General features: G+C 37.7%; 1 protein-coding gene across 1 annotated transcript in view; it reads left to right on the forward strand.

Annotated features, from left to right (window-relative positions):
* pcm (pacman) overlaps positions 1–27,275 on the forward strand; it is a 668,873-nt gene that overhangs the window by 620,406 nt on the left and 21,192 nt on the right. The window contains exon 33 of the mRNA XM_067150369.2: positions 22,102–22,359. Coding sequence (XP_067006470.2) covers positions 22,102–22,359 — 258 coding nt within the window. The remainder of the gene's footprint in view (positions 1–22,101; positions 22,360–27,275) is intronic.

The raw sequence follows: 27,275 nt of genomic DNA on the forward strand, positions 1-27,275 counted from the left end.
CACATTACAGGAGAACACAGTTACAAAAACGTAGTCACCTCAAACCCAGATGAAGGGGAGCTCGAGAGGGTAACACTCTCTACCCCCGATTTACAGTTAAAGATTTTATTTACATTAGCCGAAAGAAAAGTTACATTTTAGAAAAGTATTGTTAAATAATTAAAGATTTGGACCTCCCATTCGAATAAAGCTGCGGAGGTAGCAAGAAAGATAGATTTTACGTGGCCATTACCTTATAGATGTTCTGCTGACCGAAGAAAGTGGCGGCCCCACCTCCTGCCTTAACGCACACACAGAAAGACGATGATCAGTTGAAAAGGAAACATGAAAAGCCACAGTTTATATACCCTCAGGGAAGGTTAGAGAGGATTCTGGGCTAATCCTTACACACCCTCTCAATTTTATTGGTTAAGTTCAAAAGTTACACTCAAAATTGAACAAGAAGCCTGTGATAGGTTGAAAATTAATTATAGAAATTTTTCATTGGCCAGATTCAAAACTGGCGGAAAGAAAAGGAAGTGTTGCCAACCCAAAAATAAATGAACATAGATTCAGTTAGCAAAACCTAGGAATATGAAATTTCTTTGTTCTTCCACCTTGCACCAGAGTGCATGATCAAAGTTTTTTGGTAGTGACATCTGTGGAAAAATGTCCAAACTTCTTGATGTATAGCAAACAAAACCAGGAGAAATTCAATCAGTTTAGGAAACTTCACAACAACACAATTACTTAATATCTTAGTGGTGACATCTTCCAAGTTCGTGTAGTATCAGTCACCTTTTGATCAGTAGAAGAGTTTATTAGGGTGGTTATTTTGAATGAGCGGAGTAGAGGTGTACCTCCCGGTACTATTATTTATTTATTTATTTATTTATTTATTTATTTATTTATTTATTTATTTATTTATTTATTTATTTATTTATTTATTTATTTTAATAGATTTTCATTCCTAAAAATAATTTTATAGATACATTTAAAGAATCTTGTTCTAGAATCACTTTGAATATTTACTCATTTTTGCATGCATAGTTAAGTTACTCCGCTTTCAATATGTTTGTGTTAAGATCTCTGCATTTCTAAAATCAGTCGATGTAGAAACCTGTGGTTTTCACTAATGTTATGTAATACTTATCATCCATGATAGAAAAATAAAAGAAAGATAGGAACACTGAAGGGTAAGCATATTGATATGCTTGCGGGGACGAAAGAAGCAATAGAAAGGTGAGACAAGGGCAGAGGTGGAAACATAAAAGGACAAGGACCAACTCCACATCTTCACATGCTGATATCTTTATAAATACAATGTGTTTCTGGGCTTCAGTGGGAGGAGAGGCATCCACCCTCAAGACAGCAAGCTGAGAATTCTTCTTTATTGATGTAGGAAGTGTAGGATTAGGAGAAAGACAGATAAATATAAGAAAAGGGAGAAGCATAAGAAAAAATGTGATATGATGGCAGAAGACGAAGAGCGTAGAAGATAGAACAAACATAAAAGAAGAAAAGGGACACAGTGGGATTAGCATGAACCGTCCATGGTATATCAGCCATCTGCATGGCTTTCTCCTCATATAGATCTTCAGCTCTTATGGCAAAGAACTCTATCAGATCAAAAATTAGATGGCTGGCTTTTCCGGCGTTTGCTCTATTAACCAGCGCTTCGTCTTAGGTCTGACACTAGACTCTTCAGAGTGGGATGTGTCAGACCCCACCCACTGACGCTGGGGCGCATGCAGGTGAACTTATCAGAAGCTTATTTATGAAGCACAGTCTGATAACTGCATACGGGAGATAAAACTCCACAATGGAATTAATGCCCGCCTAGCAATTCCAAATGGAAATTCTAAGTTCCCATGAAGGGAATTAGATTCTTTTCCACCAATAGAGCATATCAAAAATCAGATCAAAAATTAGATGGATGGCTTTTCCGGCGTTTGCTCTATTAACCAGCGCTTCGTCTTAGGTCTGACACTAGACTCTTCAGAGTGGAATGTGCTTCATAAATAAGCTTCTGATAAGTTCACCTGCATGCGCCCCAGCGTCAGTGGGTGGGGTCTGACACATCCCACTCTGAAGAGTCTAGTGTCAGACCTAAGACGAAGCGCTGGTTAATAGAGCAAACGCCGGAAAAGCCATCCATCTAATTTTTGATCTGATTTTTGATATGCTCTATTGGTGGAAAAGAATCTAATTCCCTTCATGGGAACTTAGAATTTCCAAAGAACTCTATTCTTTAGTTGCCCAAATACTGTATAGTAGTAGTGGTTTTTTTTTTTTTTTTTTTTTTTTTAACACATCCTCCAATCCTTCTAGTGTGTCCTGATGATTCAAATGTTGAAAGCCCTCCAGTATGAAGCAGCCACAGTAGCTTTATCACTGACTCTAATGAAGTATTCAAGTTAGGTTTCCACAGGGCAGTTTGGACAGTGAAAGAGATGCTGTAAATCTTGAATTGCATCTTTTGAATGTAGTTCTGATTCTAGGCATTCCAGTTATCCTTTTCAGGTTCTTCCACACAGGCCGAGATTGTGAAGTATATGCTGGAGTTTACTCTGTTGTCCGATTTCAGTCAGATAGTGTGGACTGTTACTGCCAGTATTGATTCCTAAGAACACTTGGTGCGACTGATGCTGCCTGGTGTTATTAATGAAATTTCTCCGTGATCTGAGATACGGTTTTTCTACTTCTTGATCATAGAAAGGATGACTGTTGTCCAACCTCTTGTTTGAGTTTATCAGTTTCAGCTTCTACTTGCTGTCGGATTGAAGGTGGAGGTATGCCACAAGTGTGGTATATAACTTCTCAAACGTTTGTTGGTTTGAGGCAGCCAGAAACTGCACTGCACATGTCACTCAAAGTAATATCCACTTTCTTGGAATGGACAGAGTTGACCCAGACAGGACAAGCATACTGAGCTGTAGAGAAAGAAAGTGCCAGGGCCGGAGTTCGTACAGTTGCTGGATGTACTCCAGTGCTTGACCCCGTTAGCATGCGTAGTAGATTATTTCTGGCTCTGACCTTCATACTGATAAAATGAAAATGTGCTCTAAAAGTAAGAGACCAATCAAGCTGAACTCCAAGGTATTTGACAACAGGAGTTAACTCAAGCTGCCTTCCTTCCCAACTGATGTTAAGTTTGTGATTAGCGGTACAATTACGTAGACGGAAGAGTGCAACCTGGTTTTCCTATGATTCGGATTAAGGTAGTTGTCCTTGTGATACAGAACAATTCATTGAAGCAGTTTTGCAGCCTGGATTTTACTTCCCGAAATGATCTGGACTGAGTTCCAACACAATTCCTTCTGTGACTTTCTTTACCTTGAAGTGTCACTTTGAATCATCTGTTCAGTAACAGGTGTTGAATGATTCGTGTAAGTCATTCTAAACAACTTGCATATGAGAAGTTGGTGGTTTATCTTATTGTAAGCATCAGTCAGGTCAACAAAAACAGTGCCAGTTACAAGGCCCTTCTGAAATCCATCCTCAGTGTAATGAGTAAGGTTCAGCACTTTGTCTGTGCAAGGTCGTCCTGGTCTAAATCCTGCCTGTTAATTAATCTGCTTACTGTCTACAAGAGAAGTCATTCTATTGAGTATAAAGCGTTCAAACAGTTAAAGAAAGTGACCCGGGACAAACAGGAAGTTGTTTGGGTTGTTTGGTGTCTTACCTGGTTTCAAGAGTGCCACCACTTTTGCCCTAAGCCTGTTCTGGGAGATCATATCAGAACGGATACAAAAATTGAAGAAATTAGTTAACCATTCCAAGGTCATTGCACCAGAATTCATGATCTGTTCATTCTTTATACAATCTAGACCTGCACACTTTCCTTCTTTGAGCTGTTGAATGGTGTTTCTAACTTCCTCATGGGCGAGTGGTATATCCAGACAAAAAGGTTGACCAACTACTAGCTGGGTGAGACGTGGGAGTCTTTTCTGCATGGGTTTATCAGGCTTTCCATTCATGATTTGCTGATGGGCCACTTGATCTTGAGTAACACTATGGTGGCCTACGTGGTGTTTTTTAATACCAAATACGGTAGTTGGTGAAATGTTGTCCATGCTTTCTGGCTACTCTTTGACATATTGATCTTGGAGATGATAATCTGTCATTTTTCTCTCTTTCACCTATGAGTTCACTGACCTTGTATATGTTGGTAACCTCTTCAGAGAAAGGATTTATACAGTAGGCAGCATAGAGTTCTTTTAGTAGCAATTCTTCCTCCTCAGTCCTGGAATATACATTCTTCATGTGCCCCTAGGAATTATCTTTTTTGAGATCTCTTCTAAAGATGTAGTGAAGTCTTTGTATCCTTTACAGTTGGTGGGAATACTTTCAAAAGAAGAATCCAGTTGTAGTTTGAACTTCTCCAAATCAGCCTTATTGAAATTGAAGTGGGTTGACTTGATGAGTACAGGGGATGAATGCCAGATGTAATTTTGCACATTATGGGTTGACGTTGGCTGTGTGGGAAACAGTCGCCCATAGTTTAAATACATTGAGTTCTTATACTGGTACTATAATAATGGCGTGTGGCCTCCAGAGCGGCCTGGTGCAGGTCTGTTGATTTGACGCTCGTAGGCAACCTGCGCGTCATGATAAGGATGAAATGATGATGAAGACGACGCATCCACCCAGACCCCGTGCCAGGGGAATTAACCAATTATGGTTAAAATTCCCAACCCTGCCGGGAATCAAACTCGGGACCCTTGTGACCAAAGGCCAGTACACTAACCATTTAGCCATGGAGCTGGACCACACTGGTACTTATAAAGATGTTGTCTGGGTTAGTGTGTCTAGACCAATGCCTGCTTGTGAATGATTTGGGTTATTTGAAGTTGTATATGACACTCAGATCATTTGCTTCTGCCCATCACTCAGCAGCTTCCCCATTTCCATTAGTCTTATGCCTACTGCTCATGGTACAATTTTCTGTCAAATTTATTGTACAGTATTGAAATTTTATAAAATTTCTGTTGCTCATGGTCAAATTCAAGTTTTATAAAACCTTTGATAAAACTTTTCATAAAATAGGACATGTTCTATTCCGTAAAATTAATTTTACGAAATGAACCAATCAGCGAAGCTGACATCACGATGATGCTGGCGCTATGTCGTGAGAAGATTGTGAAGCTCGATTGTAAACAAACACTTCTTTCTAAAATGGCAGGATCCGGGTGGACTAAGGAAGCTGTTAAAGTGTTTTACTGACGAATACCAGAAATATTCTTGTTTGTACGAAGTTAAAACGCCACCTTACCACAACAAAAATGCAAGAAGAGAGGCAGAAAACACAATCACCTAATTCCTATATGAATGCTGGTCTTCTAACCTCAACTAATTTTCAACCAAGGACAGCAATCCTCTACCTTCTTCTCTTCTTTTGATTCAATCCCGAGTCCAGCATTTCCTGGCATTTCTTTTCTTCCTTTTTACCACTGTACAGCATATAATTGCGGCTAAAGCAGCAAGTTTTGCTTTGTTTGTTGGAGCCATACTCTCAAACACACTGTAAGTTGAATTGCTTATTCTTGGTTTAAAAGTTTATCGATAGATGGCAACACATACACATCTTAGTTCAGAAGTGAGTTCATAGATGGCCATCCTGATGCTTCCACGGATTTTATAAAATCATTTTACCGTGAGCAACACAACTTGTTTTCACCAAATTTTTATAAAATTAATTGTACAACAAATTTTACGAAACATTTTACCGTGAGCAATAGGCATTACTATATCTCCAGCTCATACTGCGACTGTTGAAGTCGCCTACAACAAACAATTTTTCTACATTCGTTTCTGAAGTATGATCATTCTGTAAAGGTAGTTTGTAGAATGATGTCATGGTGACACCTTTGATTTCTACGGTTAGAATTTCAGTATCTTCCTTCTCACTGATGTCTGTGGACAAGATTTTCCGTCTAGGTCGGCAAAAGCTAGCCCTACCATACACACCTTGGACCATGAATAAATCAGTCGCATTCCTGGAATGTCTGGTGGCCGCTGATCAGCAGGACGGTGGGTCTCCTGGATACAGATGATGTCGCAATTGGTTTTTGAACACATATCAGACAGTACTACTGCTTTGCTTGATGAGAAACCTTCAACATTCAGTGACATTCAGTTGATTTATGTTGCCCTGAAAATGGCAGATTTTTAGAAAAGCTACTCATTTCAAGGGTATTGAAGAAACTTGGAAGATGCTCGGTATCGAGAAAGTTAGTTGATCTGCTAACGAACATTGCCTAGGATATGCCACGGGGGGCCTTTCTCAGTGTCCTGTACAAATATGAGAGATGAGGAGAAAAATTAAAAATAGTTTTCATTGGAAGCAGTTAATTTTGTAAGAAATTGATTGGTGAGAAGATGATTCAATTCACAAATGAAATAAATCAGTAACAAAGCAAGATCAGCAAATTTCTCAAGAATAGTCCATAAATTGAGAAGTCTGTTGATTCTTATTCCATTGGTTTCTCGGAAGAATGATTGTGAAGAAATGCAAGATAAATAAAAGTTTATACAAGTACAGCGAAAGTTCTCCTAACAGACACTTCTGAATTGCAAATTCTTCTAGACAACGACATACCATATATACGTGAATACTCCATGTGTTGTAATTTTTTTATTTTTTTTATTTAGCAGAGTAAAGTGTGCATCATTTGAAATAAGATTGGTACTGCTTTGGCTCAAACAATGGATTCCGTTATGCTGTAGCATTGTCTGGCCTCGGTTTGTTGGCACTAGTAGCACATTAGAAGTGAAGTGTGAACCACATACTAAGTATGGCTACGAATTCTCGTAATTGTTCGATCAAGGCTAAAGAAAAGCTTAGGATTATTGAAGACGTCAAGAACATTGGAATCCGTGCAGCAGGAAGAAAGTATTATGTCCAAGAAAGTTATACTCACAACTGGCAATAAAAACAAATAGTAATTGCCAGACATTTTGCACAACACATATCTATACAGCTAATACCAGGCAGCACAATCATTATGACTACACAAAGGTGAAACTAGTAGATTACAAATATCAGGGGAAGGTAAGCAAACTGTGTGACAGTTATGATTGAGTGAGTTGCCTGCCCAACAGAATGTGAAGGTCATAATCTATATATTAAAAATCTTTCCTAAAAGCAGCTTTGTCCAGTCCATCCATCCATTCTACTGGACCGATTTACTTCATTTTTGTTTTATTCTCTCTGGAATTACTTGCCGGTGAATCATCAAGCATGGATAGGTCTCTAAGTTCAGTCAACTTTGAGTAATCATAAAAATCAAATCATTAAATGATCACTCCAATAATTGCAGACGAAGACTTACCCTAGCCCACAATACATTCTGTACTTTGCGGGTTGCATGCGGTTAAGGAGTGATATCTTTATGTAAAGATATCATTGAAGCTAAACAATTAAAAATGACTGCAACTAAAGGTAAACCTTCAATTTCAACCAAACTTGGTACACATGTGATTGGGGACAGGAATTTTATGCTCTAATGATCCCTTTAATATGTATGCAATTATGCATTGAAATCTTCTATAATGCACAAGTATACGTATACAGTAAAACCTCGATGCATCGTTTTTCAAGGGAGAGGGAGGCAGAAAATGACTATTGATGTGAGAAAATAATTGTGGAAACTTAAAAATAAGGGGTAAGCAAAATAATGAAATATGGATACTGTATTTGGACACTTTTCTTAATGCAAATCTCATAATAATAATAATAATAATAATAATAATAATAATAATAATAATAATAATAATAATAATGCCGTGTGGTGTCCGGAGAGGCGTGTCGCAAGTCCTTCGAGTTGACGCCTGATAGATGACCTGTGCATTTAGGAAAATGAGCCTCTACCTATAATGAATTTTAATGCTCATGACGGCGCACACAACCAGTCCCCGAACTGTCAGAATTAACCAAAGAAAACTGAATTCCCCAACCCGATCAGGACCCCTTGGACCAAATACCAGCACGCTAACTATTTAGCAATGGAGCTGGACATGCTCATACTATACAAAATAGCAACAAAATATTGCAACCGTGATATATGCAATGAAAATAAAAAATGTGATTTTTACGCCGTTTCTTTTCGTCTCGTAATACTGTAATTGAAAACCTTTAAGGCCAGTTCTCTTATTGCAGATTAATGCTATAGGTGAATATTACAGCGATAACCTGCATTTTGCGGAAGATAGGTTAGAGATCCAGCACAGCGTGGCTTGGACAATGTCACAGAGATGGTTTTAAAACTTAAAAGTTTGACACTGAAAAGTTGTTTTTAGAATTTCATGAAAACACTTTTGTTGTAAGAAATTAGTTCACTTAGCTGTAGGAATATATGAGAAGAAGAAGAAGTCTTTTATATTCTTTGTAGTATTCAAGAGCGTAAATATAAATTGAAATTCACAGTCTTGATGAGATGTGGAATTAGGCATATATTCATAATGTTGTTGTAACACAGGAGAAGTCATCATTTGATATTATTCATATCACTGCGAAGCTTAGGTACACTTTATTGTTATTATTATTATTATTATTATTATTATTATTATTATTATTATTATTATTATTATTATTAATTTTCCACCAATTGTGGGTACAATTTATGGATGGTGAATGGAGAAAGGGCATAGCCCCACATACACGAAAGTGCCCCCATCACCACTTAAAATTACAATATTCAAATATACAATTACATTCTACATAGTGTGTTTATATACAGTTACCATATTTACAGGCATATTTACATACTACTCACAATACATGGTCAAGATTCAAGTAATTCGACACGCGCGCGTGCGCGCGCGCACACACTCTCTCTCTCTCTCTCGAATCCCCACATATACTTTAGCTAGGCCGGCTCACTCATACCCACATACAGTACAGTCTCACTCACTCGGGATCACATAAACTTTCATCCGTCCTCTCACTCATACTGAAAATTCACACAGTAGAAAAATTATATTATGTACAGAAGGTTTCATTATATGTACCTCCTTTTTACCTCTTTACAAAATTTCTCTGGAGGTAGTTCTTTCATCTGTGGTGGGAGTTCATTCCACAGCCGAGCAGAACGATTAAAGAAGCCACTTTGATATGATACTGTTCTTGCAAATGGAGGGAAAAGGGACACACCTTGACCTCTTTGAGCGGAACGATAGTTCAGCTGTAAGCGGTTGAAAGGGTTTGTATGAATGTTACCTGCGAAGGATTTTCTCAGGAAAACAATATCTATTTGTTTACAGAGGGATGTTATGGAGAGCAGTGACCTGGCTGTATTTAAATGACTGTGTTGAGTAATTAGTCGTTCTGCTCGACGTTGAACTCTCTCTAGTTTCGTCATGTTCTCCACTGTAGTAGTGTGCCAGGAAGGAAGCCCATACAACAGTATTGGCTGTACTAATGACAAATAGGCTGTCTGAACTGCTTTCTTCCTGGCTCCCAGTAGAGATCTGCAGATGAATCCCAGGACTCTGTATGCTTTGCGCCATATTTCCTCTCCACGCTTGTTCCATTTTAAATTGCTGCAAATGTGAATGCCAAGCAATTTTATTGAGGTGCAGGGCATCAAGTTTTTACCACATAGTGAAATTTGGTGTTGTAACTGTGATCTTGCTTTCGTTAAGCGTATATATTTACATTTCTGTACATTTATAGTCATTCTATTTATTTGGCACCACAGAGCCACATTATCCAGATCTGACTGTAGCTTATTTACGTCGTTATCATTGCGTATGGCTCTGTAAATGATAGTGTCATCAGCATACTGTGCCATAGAAGATGTTACACAACCTGGCAGATCCAGCGTAAATATTGTGTACAGAAGCGGTCCTATCACACTACCTTGAATCACGCCCGAGGTGACTAAGGTTTGTTCTGACCTGGCCCCACTGAACACAACGCTCTGCATCCGACCTACCAGGAATGATCGAAACCATGCCAGCAGTTTGCCTTGAATGCCATACTTGTTAAATTTTAACAACAGTCGTTGATGAGGTACCTGATCAAAGGCCTTACTCCAGTCGAGAGTTACGCAATCCACTTGGGATATATTAGACTGGTTCAGAGAATGTTGCCACTCATCAATTGAAGGGTCAGGGGAAAAAAGCAGGAGAGTCAGTATTTGTACAACTTGAGAAAAAGCAATTTTTGTGCTTGACTTCCCTAGTTCTTTCCCCTAACAGCGAAACTTTGAGTGCTAATTTCTCCTGACTCGCCTGCTTTTTTTTCATTTCCGACCTCTCAGTAGATGAGCATGATCACTCTGAAGCGGACTGTAACAATATCTCAATTTCGATGAAAAAGTGACACCTGTTTTTTTCCTGACCCTTCAATTACTGTTAAAAGTGTAGTACAGGATTTCCCAGGGAGGAATCCATGTTGGTTGTTATTCAACAGGTTTCTCTCATTCAGAAAATCCAGCACATGTTTAACAATTAGGGGTTCCATGCATTTACATAAACCAGATCTAATTGAGACTGGGCGATAGTTGTCTACATTTTCCCTGTCACCGTCTTTGAATACTGGAACGACATTTGCTTTCTTCCATTCTTCTGACCACTATTCACTGAAAATTTAAATATTGCACAAAGAGAAGGTGCTAATGCTTTTGCACAGCAATGGAGAATTCTGGCCGGCACGTTATCTGGGCCGCTCGCAGCATGAGGTCTAGCTCTCCGAAGACTTGTTGCAACCTCGTTAGCAGTGAAGTACAAGCTAGTTAGGGGTGGAAACGGAGGGGTTGTCCTTGTAGTGAACATGTCTTCATCCTTGTCAGCCGTGGTGAAGTTATTTTTAAATTTACTGTTAAACGTGTCTGCTATTTCTTGGGGAGAGGAAACTGATAGTCCGTTGTACTTGAAAATGGATGGAGCACTGTTGCCGCTTTTGTTTCTGATGAAAGCCCATAGCTCTTTACTATTGGAACTAAGGCTGTGGATATATGAACTGTAGGCATCACGGATTAATGATTTGAGTTTGTTCCTAGCCAGTCTGTACTTCTCCCACCTACTGTCAGTTGGGTTTTCCTTCCATTTCCTGTATAAACAATTTCTCTTTCGAATACCCGATGTTATCTCTTTAGTGATCCATGGAGTTTTCCGCTTATTAGAGATGGAAACTTTCGGCACAGCTTGATCGACACATTCAAAAATACTTTTTTCCAGTTTTCCCAGATCTCGTTGATGTTTATATCGCTGATGAAGGTCGTGAGGGAAATAGGAAGATTTTTTGATAGAAGAAAGGAAAGATCGTTCCAGTTAGTGCGGGAAAAATTATGTATTGTTCTGGAGTGGAATTTTGGGGAGGGTTTTCTGTAAGTCAAAGTTGTAATTGTAGCTTGGTGATCACAAAATCCTGGTATTACGTCCAGGGACTGGACTGATGATGGAGAGTTAGTAAGGAACAGGTCTAGAGTGGAACAGGAATTTTGAGTAATATGAGTCGCTTGGAACACTAAGTGATGGAGAAAAAATGTTGCAGAAGGTGGAGAGAAAACTATTTGCAAGAGGATTGTTTGGTACTGGGGCAGCATTTCTAGACCAAGTAATTTCCAGATTGAAGTCACCAGCAATATAAATTGCGATACAAATTCTTATAATTTTGTTAATCACCACCTATTTAGTACAATAAAAACATAATATAAACTTACTTTTTTTTTTTTTTTTTTTTTTTTTGCTAGGGGCTTTACGTCGCACCGACAGAGATAGGTCTTATGGCGACGATGGGATAGGAAAGGGCTAGGAATTGGAAGGAAGCGGCCGTGGCCTTAATTAAGGTACAGCCCCAGCATTTGCCTGGTGTGAAAATGGGAAACCACGGAAAACCATCTTCAGGGCTGCCGATAGTGGGATTCGAACCTACTATCTCCCGGATGCAAGCTCACAGCCGTGTGCCTCTTCGCGCGCGGCCAACTCGCCCGGTACATATTTATTAAGATGTTGATATGGTACATGTTTCGCTCCTTTTTCGTGAGCATCATCAGCCAATTATCATTTACTTAAGGTTATGTAAGATCATGAAACAATTCTTTTGGATTAAGATTTTGCCTATAAACCTGATTGACAAATCTTATAATAATTTACAAGTCATATAACAATAAAATTGTCTTTAAGTTAAAACATATTTGTCTAAAATCTGTCTAAGTCTAGCCAGATCTCAAAAGATTTTTATTTTTTATTTTAATAATTTTAAAGGATGTTCACCAGATGAGTTTCATCAATAAAATGTTAGATTTTAGACAAATATGTTATAGGCAAAATCTTAGTCCAAAAGAATTGTTTCATGATCTTATATAACCTTAAGTAAATGATAATTGGCTGATGATGCTCACGAAAAAGGAGCAAAACATGTACCATATCAACATCTTAATAAATATGTAAGTTTATATTACATTTTTATTGTATTGAATAGGTGGTGATTAACAAAATTATAAGAATTTGTATCACAAGTAGATCTTCAATACGGACAAAGAAAATGAAATTTATAACCTGCAATATAAATTGCGTCGTAATTATTCTGCACTTGTTGAACACGCTCCAGAGAGGAGAGCAATGCATCGTTCATTGTTTGCGAGGATTTCGGTGTACGATACACTGATCCGATTAGGAATTTATTATTACCGCACCTAATTTCCACCCACACGGCTTCAGCTGTTGTCTCCAACTCGGGACGTCTAGTTGGATTACACTCAGGTTTTGCAGCAATAAGTACTCCGCCTCCTGTGGTTAGGATCCGGTCCTTACGAAACAAGACAAAAGCATCTGGTAGTACTTCTGAGTCATTAATTGTGTCTGAAAGCCATGTTTCACTGATACACACAATAGAGGGATCTAGGCTTGAGAGCAAAGCGAGAATATATTCTTTTCTACCTGGACGTAAAATGCTGCGTGCATTGAACGCAAAGAGAGTTAGATTATTATTTACATATTTACAGTTGTAGCTATTTATAGAGTCACTGGTAACGTCACTGCTATTGGAAAAGAAAGAGTTTGTTAGTGGCGGCATTTTGCATTGCCAGCAAGTCCATGTTCTTCCCCCTTCTTTAATTTCATGTATTCTGATGTAGAAATTTGTGCACATGTCCTGTGACTACTTGACGGACAACTGTTACAGTTCACAAATAGTTGGTTACGACGCCCACTGCTTTCACATACTGTACAATGCTGGGGTCCGGGGTTCAATTCAATGTCTCCAATTAATGCGAGAGTTAGGCACCACAGTGGCCGCCCAGCGATCGGAAGTCTGACAACTCTGCCTTCCCCATCACGACGTGGCTGCCCTACTGCCAGCAGCCCAAGACTTCCACTGCCACACCAAGTGAGACACTTAAGAGAACATTTCTCACTTACCAACAGTTTTTCCAGTACATGAATCTTCTTCAAATCACCACAAGACTTATCCGAATGCACTGTGACTCTTTTCGCGTAGGTCACGGCACTTTTTACCAACAATACTATAATTAATGCACGGAGAACACTTGTAACCACCGGCATGCACGCCGTCATCTTTGAACGTATGTTCTTGATGAGACGTACAATTGAGCATATATGTTAAGTATTGCCTTAGCTAAAATGTGAGTTGAAACAAGTGTATTATTGGAGCAGAAAAGAAATTTTATATAGTAGTGTCAGACTTCTATGTTTTAAGACCATCTTTAATACCACTGTGTTTCAAATACTTTGTTCTACATGTGATATGGCTGAAGATGACCTTTAAATAGGTCGAAACTAGTCTCATTTAATGTTTATTTAATAAACACTAATTTGTATTGAAAAGGTGGAATTAACTCACTTATTATTTTTAATTTGGTTTAATCAAAGTTCAATAAGGACCCATAAAATGAAATTAATTTCTCTTGACAATGTCACAGAGGTTAGAAATTCAACACTGTGCATTTCAGATGATGTCACAGTGGATTACGCAAGGCTGCCAACTTAGGCACTAAAGAATATTGGTCCGTGTTGGTTAGATCCGGCTTGTGACAAGACAATTAGGCAAGGGGCAAGAAAGCGGTCAACAGGCCTTGAGCATCCCACACACTCCACAAGGTACATCACGTTTAATCACCCTGTGACTAATTAAAAAGTACTCTTGTGTACGCCATGTCGATTTTAGACTGCATTATTTTCCTTTTCTTTTTTTCCTTTTTCTTTCAGTGAAGGTGGCAGCCCTAGCAACAAAGAAAATTGTGCCATATCTGAGTTTCACAGTGCCTCTGATTTAATTCCTCTAAATAAGAATACTTCTAGGGGCCGGTTAATGGGTCAAGAAGCAGATATGGCACTAGGAGGATCGTAGGCGTGTTTATATACGGGTGGTTGCGCATGAAAAACCTGCGCACTGCACTCCAGCCTACAAGATCCTTGCTCAAGACCAGCAAATCAGAATCGCTTGTACATTCTTGCATAACAGTTTACCGCTATTCTGTGCTAGGATATTGAACTGTTGGTTTAAATTAAAACAAACTTTTGCCATTATTGTTTCAATGCAGGAAAATTGTGGCTGAGGACAAATATATATTCTGATGATCAGTGAAATAAAACGATAGTTCAAGGAACGTTAGATGTGGGGAAATTAACATTGAAACACTTTTGGGACTGAATAAATTGACGATGAATACAGGAAAATGGTAGTTCCGGGATCAATGCATCGAGGTTCTACCGTATAAAAAAATACTAAGACATATTGACATAATAAAATAAAAATTTAAGACAATTTTATATAAACTCTTTGTGAATAAACATATTGTGGAAACCATATCAATTATTTTAACTTGTCAAAATTGCTTTAATATTGAAGCGTTAAGAAATGTTTTCCTTGAAAATGAAGAAAAATCTCAATAAACAATGGTACTCACATTTTTAGTTCTCAACATTCTCAACTTATTTTCTGTTGCAGTTTACAAATCCCAATTTTTTTTTCTTCTTTTTTTTTAAGTTTTCCATAGTTAGCCATCTCCCATTGCTTTTTAAAATATCCTTATAGCACGATAAACTTCTCTCCACCTCACAGAAACTTAGGGGTGCGTATACAATTTGCTTTTAGTGGTTTTCACTAGATGGCTCGGAATGTTCCTCTGCTAAAATTTCTTCATTCTCACACATTTGATTATATCCTCTGATGTTTGAAAGAATACTATGCACTTTTTCTGTCACTACATTGAAACACATCCATGTGCCTAATTTAATTTATAGACAGTGGCTGATTAACATCTGGTTTCCAAAGGATTAATAGTGGAAGGAAGGTGACAGAAATGTGCCGATATGTAAGAAAGGTTAGTTTCTACTTCTGTATTCTTCAATATATCTTAAGCACTTTTAACTGAAGAAGAAGAATTTGGATCAAATGTATTCACTACCTTCCTAACTGTTTCCGATTGTTCGGTGCTGCTGCTTTAAATGCTTGTTTTCTATAGGGCACCTTATCATATTGTTTCTTTGCAGAAGATATCAGCTTATCCCCAAGCAGGAAATTTGCACAAATTGTTTCTGCAACCCGATGTAACCCATGGGCAAAACAAGTCAAATGTGTCATATTTGGAAATATAACTTTAAGAGCATTGCCAGATTTGATCATATAACCCATATCAGTAGTCACAAAGAGTAATGAACATGATTATCCGCAGATATTATAAATATTTACCTACAGTATATTACACCCAAGATATTGAAACAGGTAAATCTGTTAACATTAATAAAAAGGCGTGACACCAGTCCCCACAACCTCTACAGTCACAGGTTTATGAGGGATTTTCCCTTGCAACATCTACCAACGTATTGCCCTTTGTTCCTTCCTTTCACTAAATGTGGGCAGAAACCAATTAGGCTTAGGTCAGATTTACGGCTTTATGACCTCAAGTCTCTCTATATATCACTATTCTCCCATACCAATGTCAAGGGTCGCCTAACTGGAAGCAAAAGTAAGAGTATACCTGAGTGAAAATCAATAAACATCATTATTTAGAAGTTATCAACAAAATTATCCACACTGGCATTCAGTTTGTATCCGCCGAGACACTAACTTTGCGGATATCCGCATCTGTGCAGGGCTCTAGCCATAGCAACTTCATGGAGTCAACTAAAGTTTGGAAACAGAATAGCTATTTGTAACTTCAAGTCATTCTGTCACAAGAAAAAATGGGGTGGTTAGTTCATTTTTATGGAGTAATCCAATGATAAAATTCACAATAAATCATCCTTCCCTGTCTTGTGTTCTGTCGATTGACACCCACACAAAATTATTTGCAATCTGTTCTATAATATTTTCAGTTATGAGATTGTACAAATTTTACTGAGTTTACACTTCATATACTGCTCAGTGAAATTTCAGAGGGTGGTGTTGGTGAGTTCCCACAATGGAATGTCTGCCACAAAAAGTGCTTCGCACAAATTTAAGGAGAACTGTGAAAGGTTACTGTTTGAAAATTTACCTAACAATTTTTGTTCAAGGACACTTTTCGAGGCTTAACATTCAATATTATCTTTGTGTTTCAAATGTTGAGAAAACTCTTCCCAACTGACTGTTTTTCACACACACTGCAATACAAAATTGTACTGTTTGTAGTTAACAAATCTGCTTCAGACTCGCATTGATACCCATGTAACCTAGCAATGTCGCTCACTTTTGCTTTTGGCATGATTTACAAACATAAGGCCTTCACCATACACAAGCACCGCACAACTAAATTGAATGACCTGAACTTTCAACATGCAACATAAAATCTTGTTTAAATGGTTGGAAATTTAGTAATTAACTCGCATAGTAAGTGAGCAGATGTTTTGACAACAGGGAAGAAATATGCATTTTCCTACAATTCGTGTCCGTACATACTATCAGCAGCATACCGACTCCAGTTGGAAACACAGAATGCTTTAGAAATGAAACTGGACTAAGATAGGGGAGTGTGCTGTTACCTTTTTTTGTTTCTAATAGTTCTGAATTTAATTGTAAAGGAGACAAAGGAAGCATAATAGGGAGATGAAGTCATTACTATATGTAGATGATATTGTGGTCTGGGCAACCAACAGCAAAGAAGTACAAGAACAACAAGTATGGTATGAAAATCTGCACAGAGAAAAGCAAGACCATGATGATATCAAGAGAAAGACAAGGGAAAGGCATTTTGAAAATTGGTGATCAAAGCCTTGAAATTGTTGACAGTTTCAAATACCTGGGGAGTGAAATAATGCAGAATATAAGGCTGGACATGGAGATTAGCAGGAGGGTGCAACAGGGCAATGCATTTTGCCAGAGCGTAAGAAACCTTGTCTGGAATGAGGAAGTACCAAGTAAGTGTGAAGAGATGAGGTACAAAATGTATTATGTACCCATATTGACTTACGCGGGTGAGATCTGGAAAATGACAAGTAGGTAAGAGGTAGAATTAAAGCCAGCAAAGTGAAATATCTAAGTAAAATAGGAAAGACAGAGTAAGAAATGAAGATGTTAGAAAGGAAGTCCATATAGGAAGTATAAATGAGATAAGTGATAGGAATAAACTAAGATGCTTTGGATATGTAAAGAGAATGGAGGAGGAAAGAATACTAAAACAGATGATAAAGTTCTAAGGAAAGAGAGCGAGAGGAGAAACCTAGGACAAGGTGGATCGATTCAGTAAAGAGGAGTGCAAGAAGAAGAAACCTGGACTGGGACAAAATGATGGAAGAGGAATAGTGGAAGGAGAGATGAAGGTAGAGAGTGGCCCAACCCAGCAGGAGCTGGATGAGGGAAAAGGAGGAGGATGTTGATAAAATATTTTAATCCTTCCCCAGAAATACATGGGCATAATTAAGAAATTGCTTCTCAGTTGAGAACATATTCAATAACGAATGTGGACACAACAAAATAAGTATTCAATAATTTTCTGTGTAATGGAGACTAGTTAGAGTAATTTTGCAAAATTGAATTGATCACCAATGTGCACTCTGGAAGTGTTTGATAGACTTTCAATTGCAAGTTATGAATCTCATTCCGTATTGACGGTTATCACTTTACAAAAGAAAATATTTATAAAATCCTCCTATCAATACAATTCAAGTCATCTGTTAGATGAAGCAAAGTCTATACATGTTTCAGCCTAATCTCAAGGCCATCTTCAGTAGTAAAACAATGATTACATAATATACAAACAAATTAAAAAACGTAATGATGTGAAGTGACAGTGATCATGATTAGTGAGTTAAAAACACATTGAGGTACAAAGTCCTCTCGTCTAATAGATCTTGCTGACTGTTAAATAAAAAACTATGCTGAGGAGTGTAGTGAGACCGTCAATACTACGAATAAAACGTGTAACATCTGTAATGAGAAAAAAGGAATATATGAGTGGATGAAGAACAAGTTAAAAATGATGTACGAAAAGAAAACTCATATTACTTACTTGTAACTAAAAGTTGTCGTCTCGAATGGAGATGACCTTGTCGGTCTCAAGTCACATTGACAACTAAGCCTGTGTGTGGCTTACTGGGAGGGACGTTGTGATTCGCGGAAGGAGGGTGTTGATGGAAGGGCGGGTCTTGTTCTAGAATGTCGGTAGTGAAACTCTTTTTTATTAATGAACTGTTCGCAGATGAGCGGGACAAAGGTTTCCAATAAAATATTTTTCTTTTCGTTGATTTAATTTAAGTTATAGACGGGATTGTTATATTGGTCGATATCTATATATATATTCTCTAGTATATTAAGTAAGGGACCTTTCTGTTCGTAATGCAGGATCTTTAAATCTTGATCAATTGTTGTGTATTTATGATTTTTCTCTCTACAATGTTCGCTCATGGCTGAGTAGCGATTATACTTTAGGGCATTAAGATGTTCGGAGTATCTTACATTGAAACTGCCGTCTGTTTGCCCAATATACGTTGAAAGACATGATTGGCATTTTAATTTGTATATTCCAGAGTTAGAAAATTTTTTGCTGTTGACAGTATGAGAATTAAAAAACATTTTTATATTGGTGTGAACGGTCTTGAAAGCTACTTTTAACTTGTGCTTTTTAAAGATGTTTGAAATAGGATATATATTATTATTATTAAAGGTAAATGTGGTGAACTTCTCTTTATGGGAAGATTGTTTTTCTAAGGTGGTCTTGGGTCTATTTCTAAATTTATTGAGAATTTTATTCACGAAAGCTTTACTGAAACCATTACCTTCGGCTATTGCATAAATGGTGTTGATTTCCTTTCTAAAATTCTTACGGGATAAAGGAACCTTGAGAGCTCTGAAAATCATACTATTGTAAGCTGTCTTCTTCTGTGTCCCTGGGTGTAGAGAAGTTTGATGGATTGTGTTTACTGTGTGAGTGGGCTTCCTGTAAATATTAAAAGAAATCGTTTTATTCTGATTGCGAATAATAGTTAAATCGAGATAATTAAGGGAATTGTTGTTCTCAGATTCTATCGTAAACTTTATGTGTGGATCCAGGTTATTAAGTAATTCAAGAACGGTGTTGCTGTCAGTAATGTGAGAATCCAGGATAATAAAAGTATCATCCACATACCGAGTCCAATGTTTGATCCCATTAATTTTACCTATAATGTGAGTGTATTCGAGGAAATCTACGTAAATATCAGCGAGGATTCCCGAGGCCGGTGACCCCATAGGAAGCCCCTTCTGTTGGTATATGATGTTGTTAAAAGTAAAGAAGCCATTATTTAATGTAAACTTGAGAATCTGAATAAACTCTTCTATCTCCCCTATAGTCAATTTACTGAATTTGGAAAGATTGTTTTTTACTATTTCGATGGTTTTATTGACGGGTACATTCGCGTACATATTTTCTATGTCAAAAGAGTGAAGGGTGTAATGTTTCGGTAACGTGAGATTTTTTATTCTATTGCAGAATTCCAGGGAATTTTTAACTGACGTGTTAGCTTTCAATTGAAGGATGTGAGTTTTGCAGATACAGTGGTTTGTTTATTGCTAGTTGCAAACTATCTGATTCCCTCAATTGAGGTGAGAGTTAGTGGTTCTTTTGTTTACTTCTAGTGCCTCTTTTTTCAGTCCCTCAGATCAGTGTTAATTTTTCACATGTTTGACATAAATGACATTGGTCATATGACTTCTGTATTAAAGTTCTTAAAATAAATTGCTTTCTGTATTGCCTCAAAAGTAAAAGATATTTCCATTAACAGACAAAACTGAAGTGATGAAAGGTGAATAAGAAAGAGAAACGGAAGTGAGTAGCTTTGATGTGTTCAGAATATCAGTTAGTGAAATACTGAACTTTATTTATTTATTATTTTATTATTAATGGAACATTGGGTGTTTTTTACTACAGCTGTGCCTGTTCATATGGAAAATGTCTCCAAAATGTGTTTTAGATTTTCCAAAAAGTGTGGACTTTTTAATAACAAGACATTTTGTAAATACTCAAAATAAGTGTCTGCCATTGGGAAGTTTCACAGTAGCAGAAATCTAAGAAATCAGGACAAAAGGAACCCATCAGGATAAGGGTAATATAAATAGTGGAAAAGGAACAATCAAGTGATGAATAGTCTAATACAGAAGATTTACCAATGAGTTTAGGAACTGGATAAATACAATGGCTTCCCTTTTGCTATGTTTATCTGACTTTTACCTCATCATCATCATCATAGTCTGATCAATCCCCTTTTTTAACAAAGGCCTTCCTCATCTCCTTCCAGGTTCTTATATCTTGGACCTCACTATCCCTGACTGGCTAGACAACTGACATCCTCATATCCATAGACCATCTCTCAGATTCCAGTCTGTTACTGCTTTGTCCATTTCTGAGGACTAGATCTTGCTACATTTCCAGCCCACTTCCACTTCTTGGACCGCACTGTCTTTCATACATCCTTTTGTGCAGTAGTAAACCCTATGATAGTGTTACAGAGGCAGTCTGTCAGAGAAAGGCCAATAGTTGGGAACCATGCCTCAACACAATTGTTGTCCATTACTTTGATGTTAAGCATTCTCGAGAATGATGCTGTGACCAGTATTTCTCCCGGGCAATAGCTGGTCTTCTCCTCATGTCTTTTTCCAGCCTGCTTTGAATGTATTCTATTGTGTCTCCTTTCATTGTTATTGGTTCCTCAAGGCTGTTTGTCATTAACATGGTCTTAGTTTCATTCATTAGTAACCCCACTTGCTTATTATGCTCATACAAGCTGCACAACATAAACTTCAGCTCTGAGTGATTCTCTGAAAATATGGCAATAAGAAGCTGGAAAGTTTTCTACCATTGATGTTAATACCATATTTCTTATCCCAGTCCAAGTCCCGAAACTTATCTTCCAGTTGACGGGTGAATAGCATAGGAGATATGGGAGCACCTTGGTAGACTCCTCCCAATTTTAAAAGATCTTTCTGGCTGACTCAAGCTTGACTCTTGCTTTACTTTGATGATAGATATGTTGAAGGATTTTTATATGGGTTTTTGGCACTCCTTGCTTGGATAAAGCACTCATAAGACATGAAGATTTGACTGTATCAAAAGCTTTGGTTAAGTCAACAAAGGCTACATACAGTTCTCATTATCCTACAGTTCAAATATCTAGGCTGAAGGCTTCTTCAGTGAGTATAATTGCCTGCTCCCCCTTGATGTAGCTGGGAAGCAGGAACAAGCTTGTTGGGGGCTAGGAAGAAATGGATGTAGAATAACTGCAATTGAGAGAGCCCCTATCTGTAAAGTTTGTTCTTGTCCTGTGAATTCCTTTTTCTATGCTACCCTACCTTTTTCCACATTGTGCTTATTGTGGTGCAAATTTGTTCCTATCTTTCTAAATTTGATTATATTCATTACCACCTGAATGGTCCCTATTCGTTACAAATACTGCCCCAGTTGTAGATAGAATTGTCAGAATCCAGCAAAGAATATATTGACAGCATATTTTCCACCAGAATGACCATACCTCAGTATGATTTTGTTGTAGAAACTAGATGGGATTTATCATTATAAGCACTCACCCATCCTGTTATGCACACATCGAAATTCCATTTAAAGGTTCTAATGTATGGGTTACTTAGTCTTTTTTTTTTTCACACATACAAACTTCATCATCCAGTATGCTAGGGATGGTCAGTTTCCTTTTCTCCCTTACACTCTCTTCAGTCATTGTCTGTAACTGGCATTATTTTTACAGCAACAGAACTGGTCTCCACAGCACACGCAGCAGCAGAGCAACTGGCGCCAAGAAGGAAGAGCCGTTGTTGCTCAGCAATCGTTTGTTCCTCTTCAGGCTGTGAAACAGCAGCATCGGAGCAGAACAGCTAGCAGACAGAATGAGCCTCAGCAACCTCCTCCACCACCGCCACCACCACCCCAACAGCCCCAGCAGGAAGTCAGTGGTGTTACAAACAGAAGTGTCACCGAACTATCTCAGTCCACTGACAGTTCCAAGGTATGTTGTTCATTGTGAATATTCTTCATGTATAGTTGCTGGAAAAAACATGAGCACATGGTATTGTATGTTTCTCTTATTTAATATTTTATCAGACTTAATAATTATAAGAATATAACTTACCTTCCATATACAAACCCTGTGTATACTTGTTACAGACATTATTGTCTACACATTCAGTTGTTTCTGAGAAAAGTGAGCCTGTGAGGAGCTTATACAATACCAAGTGCTCATTTCAAAACAAACAAAAAAGTTAAATAATTGTACATGGGTGTGTTGCAGCACATAAAATCATTTAGGTTCAGTTATACTGTATGTAAGCAGCTGATCTCAAATTGGCAAAGATCAGATCAATATAAGATTATTATTATTATTATTATTATTATTATTATTATTATTATTATTATTATTATTATTATTATTATTATTATTATTATTATTATTAAATGAGTTTGCTAAAAAACAGTTTTGGCAAATCCGCCCATCCCTTCTACTGGACCGATTTTCTTCATTTTTGTTTTATTCTCTCCAAAATTACCTGCTGGTGAATCATGAGATATTGATAAGTCTCTTTAAGTTCAGCCAACTTTGAGTAATCATAAAATCAAATCATTAAATGATCACTCCAGTAATTGCAGGCGAAGGGTTACCTAACCTGTAGTTCTGTAGTTAGCAGGTTGCTAAGCGACTAACACTTTCATTAATATTCTGATATATGTGATTTTCATCCTTAGTAATGTCATTGCATGAAGCCATATTTGACTATATGTCAAGCCAGGGAGTATACACCTCCTCTGATCATAGAAGAATATTATTCTGTGCTCTTAGATTCTAGAACCTTCTCCTGCTTCTAAATATACTCAACAGATGGCAAATTGGATGTTTACTTACCCAAATCAGTATTCAGTCTACTTACCCAAATCAGTATTCAGTCATGGTCAATTGTATGTTGCACTATCTTGGGCAAGATCGTTTGAAAATATTAAGATCCAGATACGCTCGAATGGTCAAAGCTCACTGAGTACTGTATGGAGAGAAATGTTATAAACGACATTACGAATGAATCATTTATTACGTACCGGTATTAAATGTTCATAAACTATTGCAAAGGGCAGGCAAAACAATATGGCTACGACAGGCATATCAAGACGAGTTATCTGACCTATTTATAACGAACGACTTAATTGCGGCCAGTATCCAGTATTCGGGAGATAGTAGGTTCGAACCCCACTATCGACAGCCCTGAAAATGGTTTGCCGTGGTTTCCCATTTTCACACCAGGCAAATGCTGGGGCTGTACCTTAATTAAGGCCACGACCGCTTCCTTCCCACTCCTAGCCCTTCCCTGTCCCATCGTCGCCATAAGACCTATCTGTGTCGGTGCGACGTAAAGCAACTTGCAAAAAAATATATATATATATAATGAACATTGCAGAGCAACTTTACAAATAAAAGTATTTATAAAATCCTCCTTATCAATACAAATCAACTCATCTATTAGATGGAACAAAGTCTATACATGTTTCAGCCTATTCTCAAGGCCAATTTCAGTAGCAGAACAATTATTACATAACACGAACAAATTAAAAATCTTAATGAAGTGAAATGACAGTGATCATGATTTAATGAATTAAAAACATGTTGAGGTACAAACTCCTCTCGTCTGATGGGTCGTTCTTGATTGTCAAATAAAACTTGCTGACTGTTAAAAATGAAAACACTGTGCTAAGCAGTGTAGTGAGACTGTCAATACCATGGATTAAAACGTGTGTAACATCTGTAATGAGAAAAGGAATTGTGAAAGGATGAAAAACAAGTTAAATATAATGTAAGAAAAGAAAACTCATTTAACTTACTTGTAAATAAATGTTGTCATCTCGAATGGAAATGACCTTGTCAGTCTCAAGTCACATTGACAACTAAGCTTGTGTGGGTGAGTCACGGGAGGAGGGTGTTGAAGGAAGGGCGGGTCTTGTTCTATAATGTCGGTAGTGAAACTAATTTTTATTAATAAATTGTTCACAGATAAGCGGGACAAAGGTTTCCAATAATATATTTTTCTTTTCATTGATTTCATTTAAGTTGTGCACGAGATTGTTATATTGGTCGATATCTGTATAAATATTCTCTAGTATATTAAGTAAGGGACCTTTCCGTTCATAGTGTAAGATCTTTAAATCTTGGTCAGTTGTTGTATATTTGTGATTTTTCTCTCTACAATGTTTGCTCATGGCTGAGTAGCAGTTGTACTTTAGGGCATTGAGGTGTTCGGAGTATCTTATATTGAAGCTACGGCCTGTTTGTCCAACATACGTTGAAAGACACGATTGGCATTTAAATTTGTAAATCCCAGAGTTTTAAATTTTTTTTGTTGCTATGATAGTATGAGAATTAAAAAATGGTTTTGCATTGGTGTGGAAGCTACTTTTAACTTGTGTTTTTTAGAAATGTTTGAAATAGAATATATGTTATTATTGAAGGTAAATGTGGTGAATTTCTCTTTAGGGGAAGATTCTTTTTCTAAGGTGGTCTTAGGTTTACTTTTAAATTTATGAAGAATTTTGTTCACGAAAGCTTTACTGAAACTATTACCTTCGGCTATTGTATAAATGGTGTTGATTTCCTTTCTAAAATTCTTACGGGATAAAGGAACATTAAGGGCTCTGAAAATCATACTATTATAAGCTGTCTTCTTCTGCGTCCCTGGATGTAGAGAAGTCTGGTGGATTGTATTTATTGTGTGAGTAGGCTTCCTGTAAATATTAAAAGAAAGGGTTTTATTCTGATTACAAGTAATAGTTAAATCAAGATAATTAAGGGAATTGTTGTTCTCAGATTCTATTGTAAACTTTATGTGCAGATCCAGGTTCGTAAGTAATTCAATAACTGTGTTGCTATCAGTAGTATGAGAATCTAGGATAATAAAAGTGTCATCAACGTAGCGAGTCCAATGTTTGGTACCATTAATTTTGCCTATTTTTTTTATTTCATGTGGCTATTTCTAGCCAGGTGCAGCCCTTGTAAGGCAGACCCTCCAATGAGGGTGGGCGGCATCTGCCATGTGTAGGTAACTGCGTGTTATTGTGGTGGAGGATAGTGTTATGTGTGGTGTGTGAGTTGCAGGAATGTTGTGGACAGCACAAACACCCAGCCCCCGAGCCATTGGAATTAACCGATGATGGTTAAAATCCCCGACCCGGCTGGGAATCGAACCCGGGGCCCTCTGAACCGAAGGCCAGTACGCTGACCATTCAGCCAACGAGTCGGACATTTTGCCTATAATATGAGTGTATTCAAGGAAATCTACGTAATTATCAGCGAGGATTCCCAAGGAAGGTGACCCCATAGGAAAACCCTTCTGTTGGTACATGATGTTATTAAAAGTGAAGAAACTATTATTTAATGTAAACTTGAGGATCTGAACAAACTCATCTATCTCACCTACAGTCAATTTACTGAATTTGGAAAGGTTATTTTTTACTATTTCAATGGTTTTATTGATGGGTACATTCGCATACCATCTCTGGTAGCCTGGTTCTAATCATCTTTTCACAATAATTACTTCTTTATCGCAATGAATTTACACATCAGGACTGATTTCACTAATTATGTTATTTACACTATTCACACAGTTTGCATCTCACACACTGTTTTTACACATCTTGCATGTGATAAGCACGGAAACACAGAGCTGCATAGAAAGTGACATCGCAATCACTGCACCTGTAGATTGTTTCATGTCTCTCTCTTTTCGCCAGACACACCACGCACCTCTTCCCACCATGCTGCCTTTTTCCTGATGGTGGATTCACATCAGGAAAATGCCTACTGCTGAATCTTTCTGTGGAAGCAGCGGGAAGTGGTCTAACTGAAAGGCCTGGCATTGCTTCAGCGGGGTTTGAACCTCTGTACTTTTCGAGGATTTTATTGATGAAGTGAATTCTAAACTGCAGGTGATTGAATTTTCCTCCATGTTGTCCAAAAATTATGAGTGAATTGAATACCACAAGATCCAAAAGATGCCGGAAAATTTTCTGGTAATATTTCTTCATCCGCTTCCTTGCTGTGGAGTACGTAATGACGCACTGATCAGAAAGATCAACTCCCCCCCCCATAGAATCATTGTAGTCAATGCAAACTACAGGTTTCTCTTTGGTTTCGTCCTTTCCTCTGATAGGGACAATTCGCATTTCAGCATTGTGGATACTACTGAGCATGCAAACATCTCTCTTGTCCTTCCATTTTAGAACCATGAGTTTTTTTCGATAAGCAGCTGTTACCTCTCCTTTCTTCAGCTTTTTACTCATAAGTTCCTTAGGGAGATTTTTCCGGTTGGTTCTTGCTGTACCCACTGCATCAGTATCGAGGTCATTTAGCAGGTCGTATCGTTAAGGGCTGCTATAGTAGTTGTCCATTCCTATCAGGTATCCTTGTTTCAGTAGATTATCTGCCAGAGTACACACAATTCTCGTCGGCTTGGAAGGCTATGATAGATCAATGCCATGGACTTCATTGTTATGTTCTGTTGATTTTCCAGTGTACTACAACATATTCCACACGTAACCCATTTTCACTTTGCAGATTTTGTAAGATTCCATTCCAAACCGGGACCTTTTCTTTGGAATGTATACCTTCTAACCAAGGCGACCTTTCCATAGAAGAAGGCTTTCTTCTATGGATAGCTGGTCATCCGGGATGTAAGCCTGTTGAAACATTTTCACAAAGTGATCGAAGACTGGCTTTACCTTGTATAGTTTAGGAGACATCTGCCCATCGTATGCTTCATTGTCAGAAAAATGGAGAAATTTCAAGAGAAGGAAAAACCTCTTTTCTGTCATGATCTCGTAAAATTTGGGCGTGGCCGGTAATTTGTTACGAGAAAAATAATGTCCCATCGTAGGTTTGTGAATAATCCC

The sequence above is a fragment of the Anabrus simplex genome, chromosome 6, assembly GCF_040414725.1.
Source record: "Anabrus simplex isolate iqAnaSimp1 chromosome 6, ASM4041472v1, whole genome shotgun sequence".
Classification (NCBI taxonomy): Eukaryota; Metazoa; Arthropoda; class Insecta; order Orthoptera; family Tettigoniidae; genus Anabrus; species Anabrus simplex.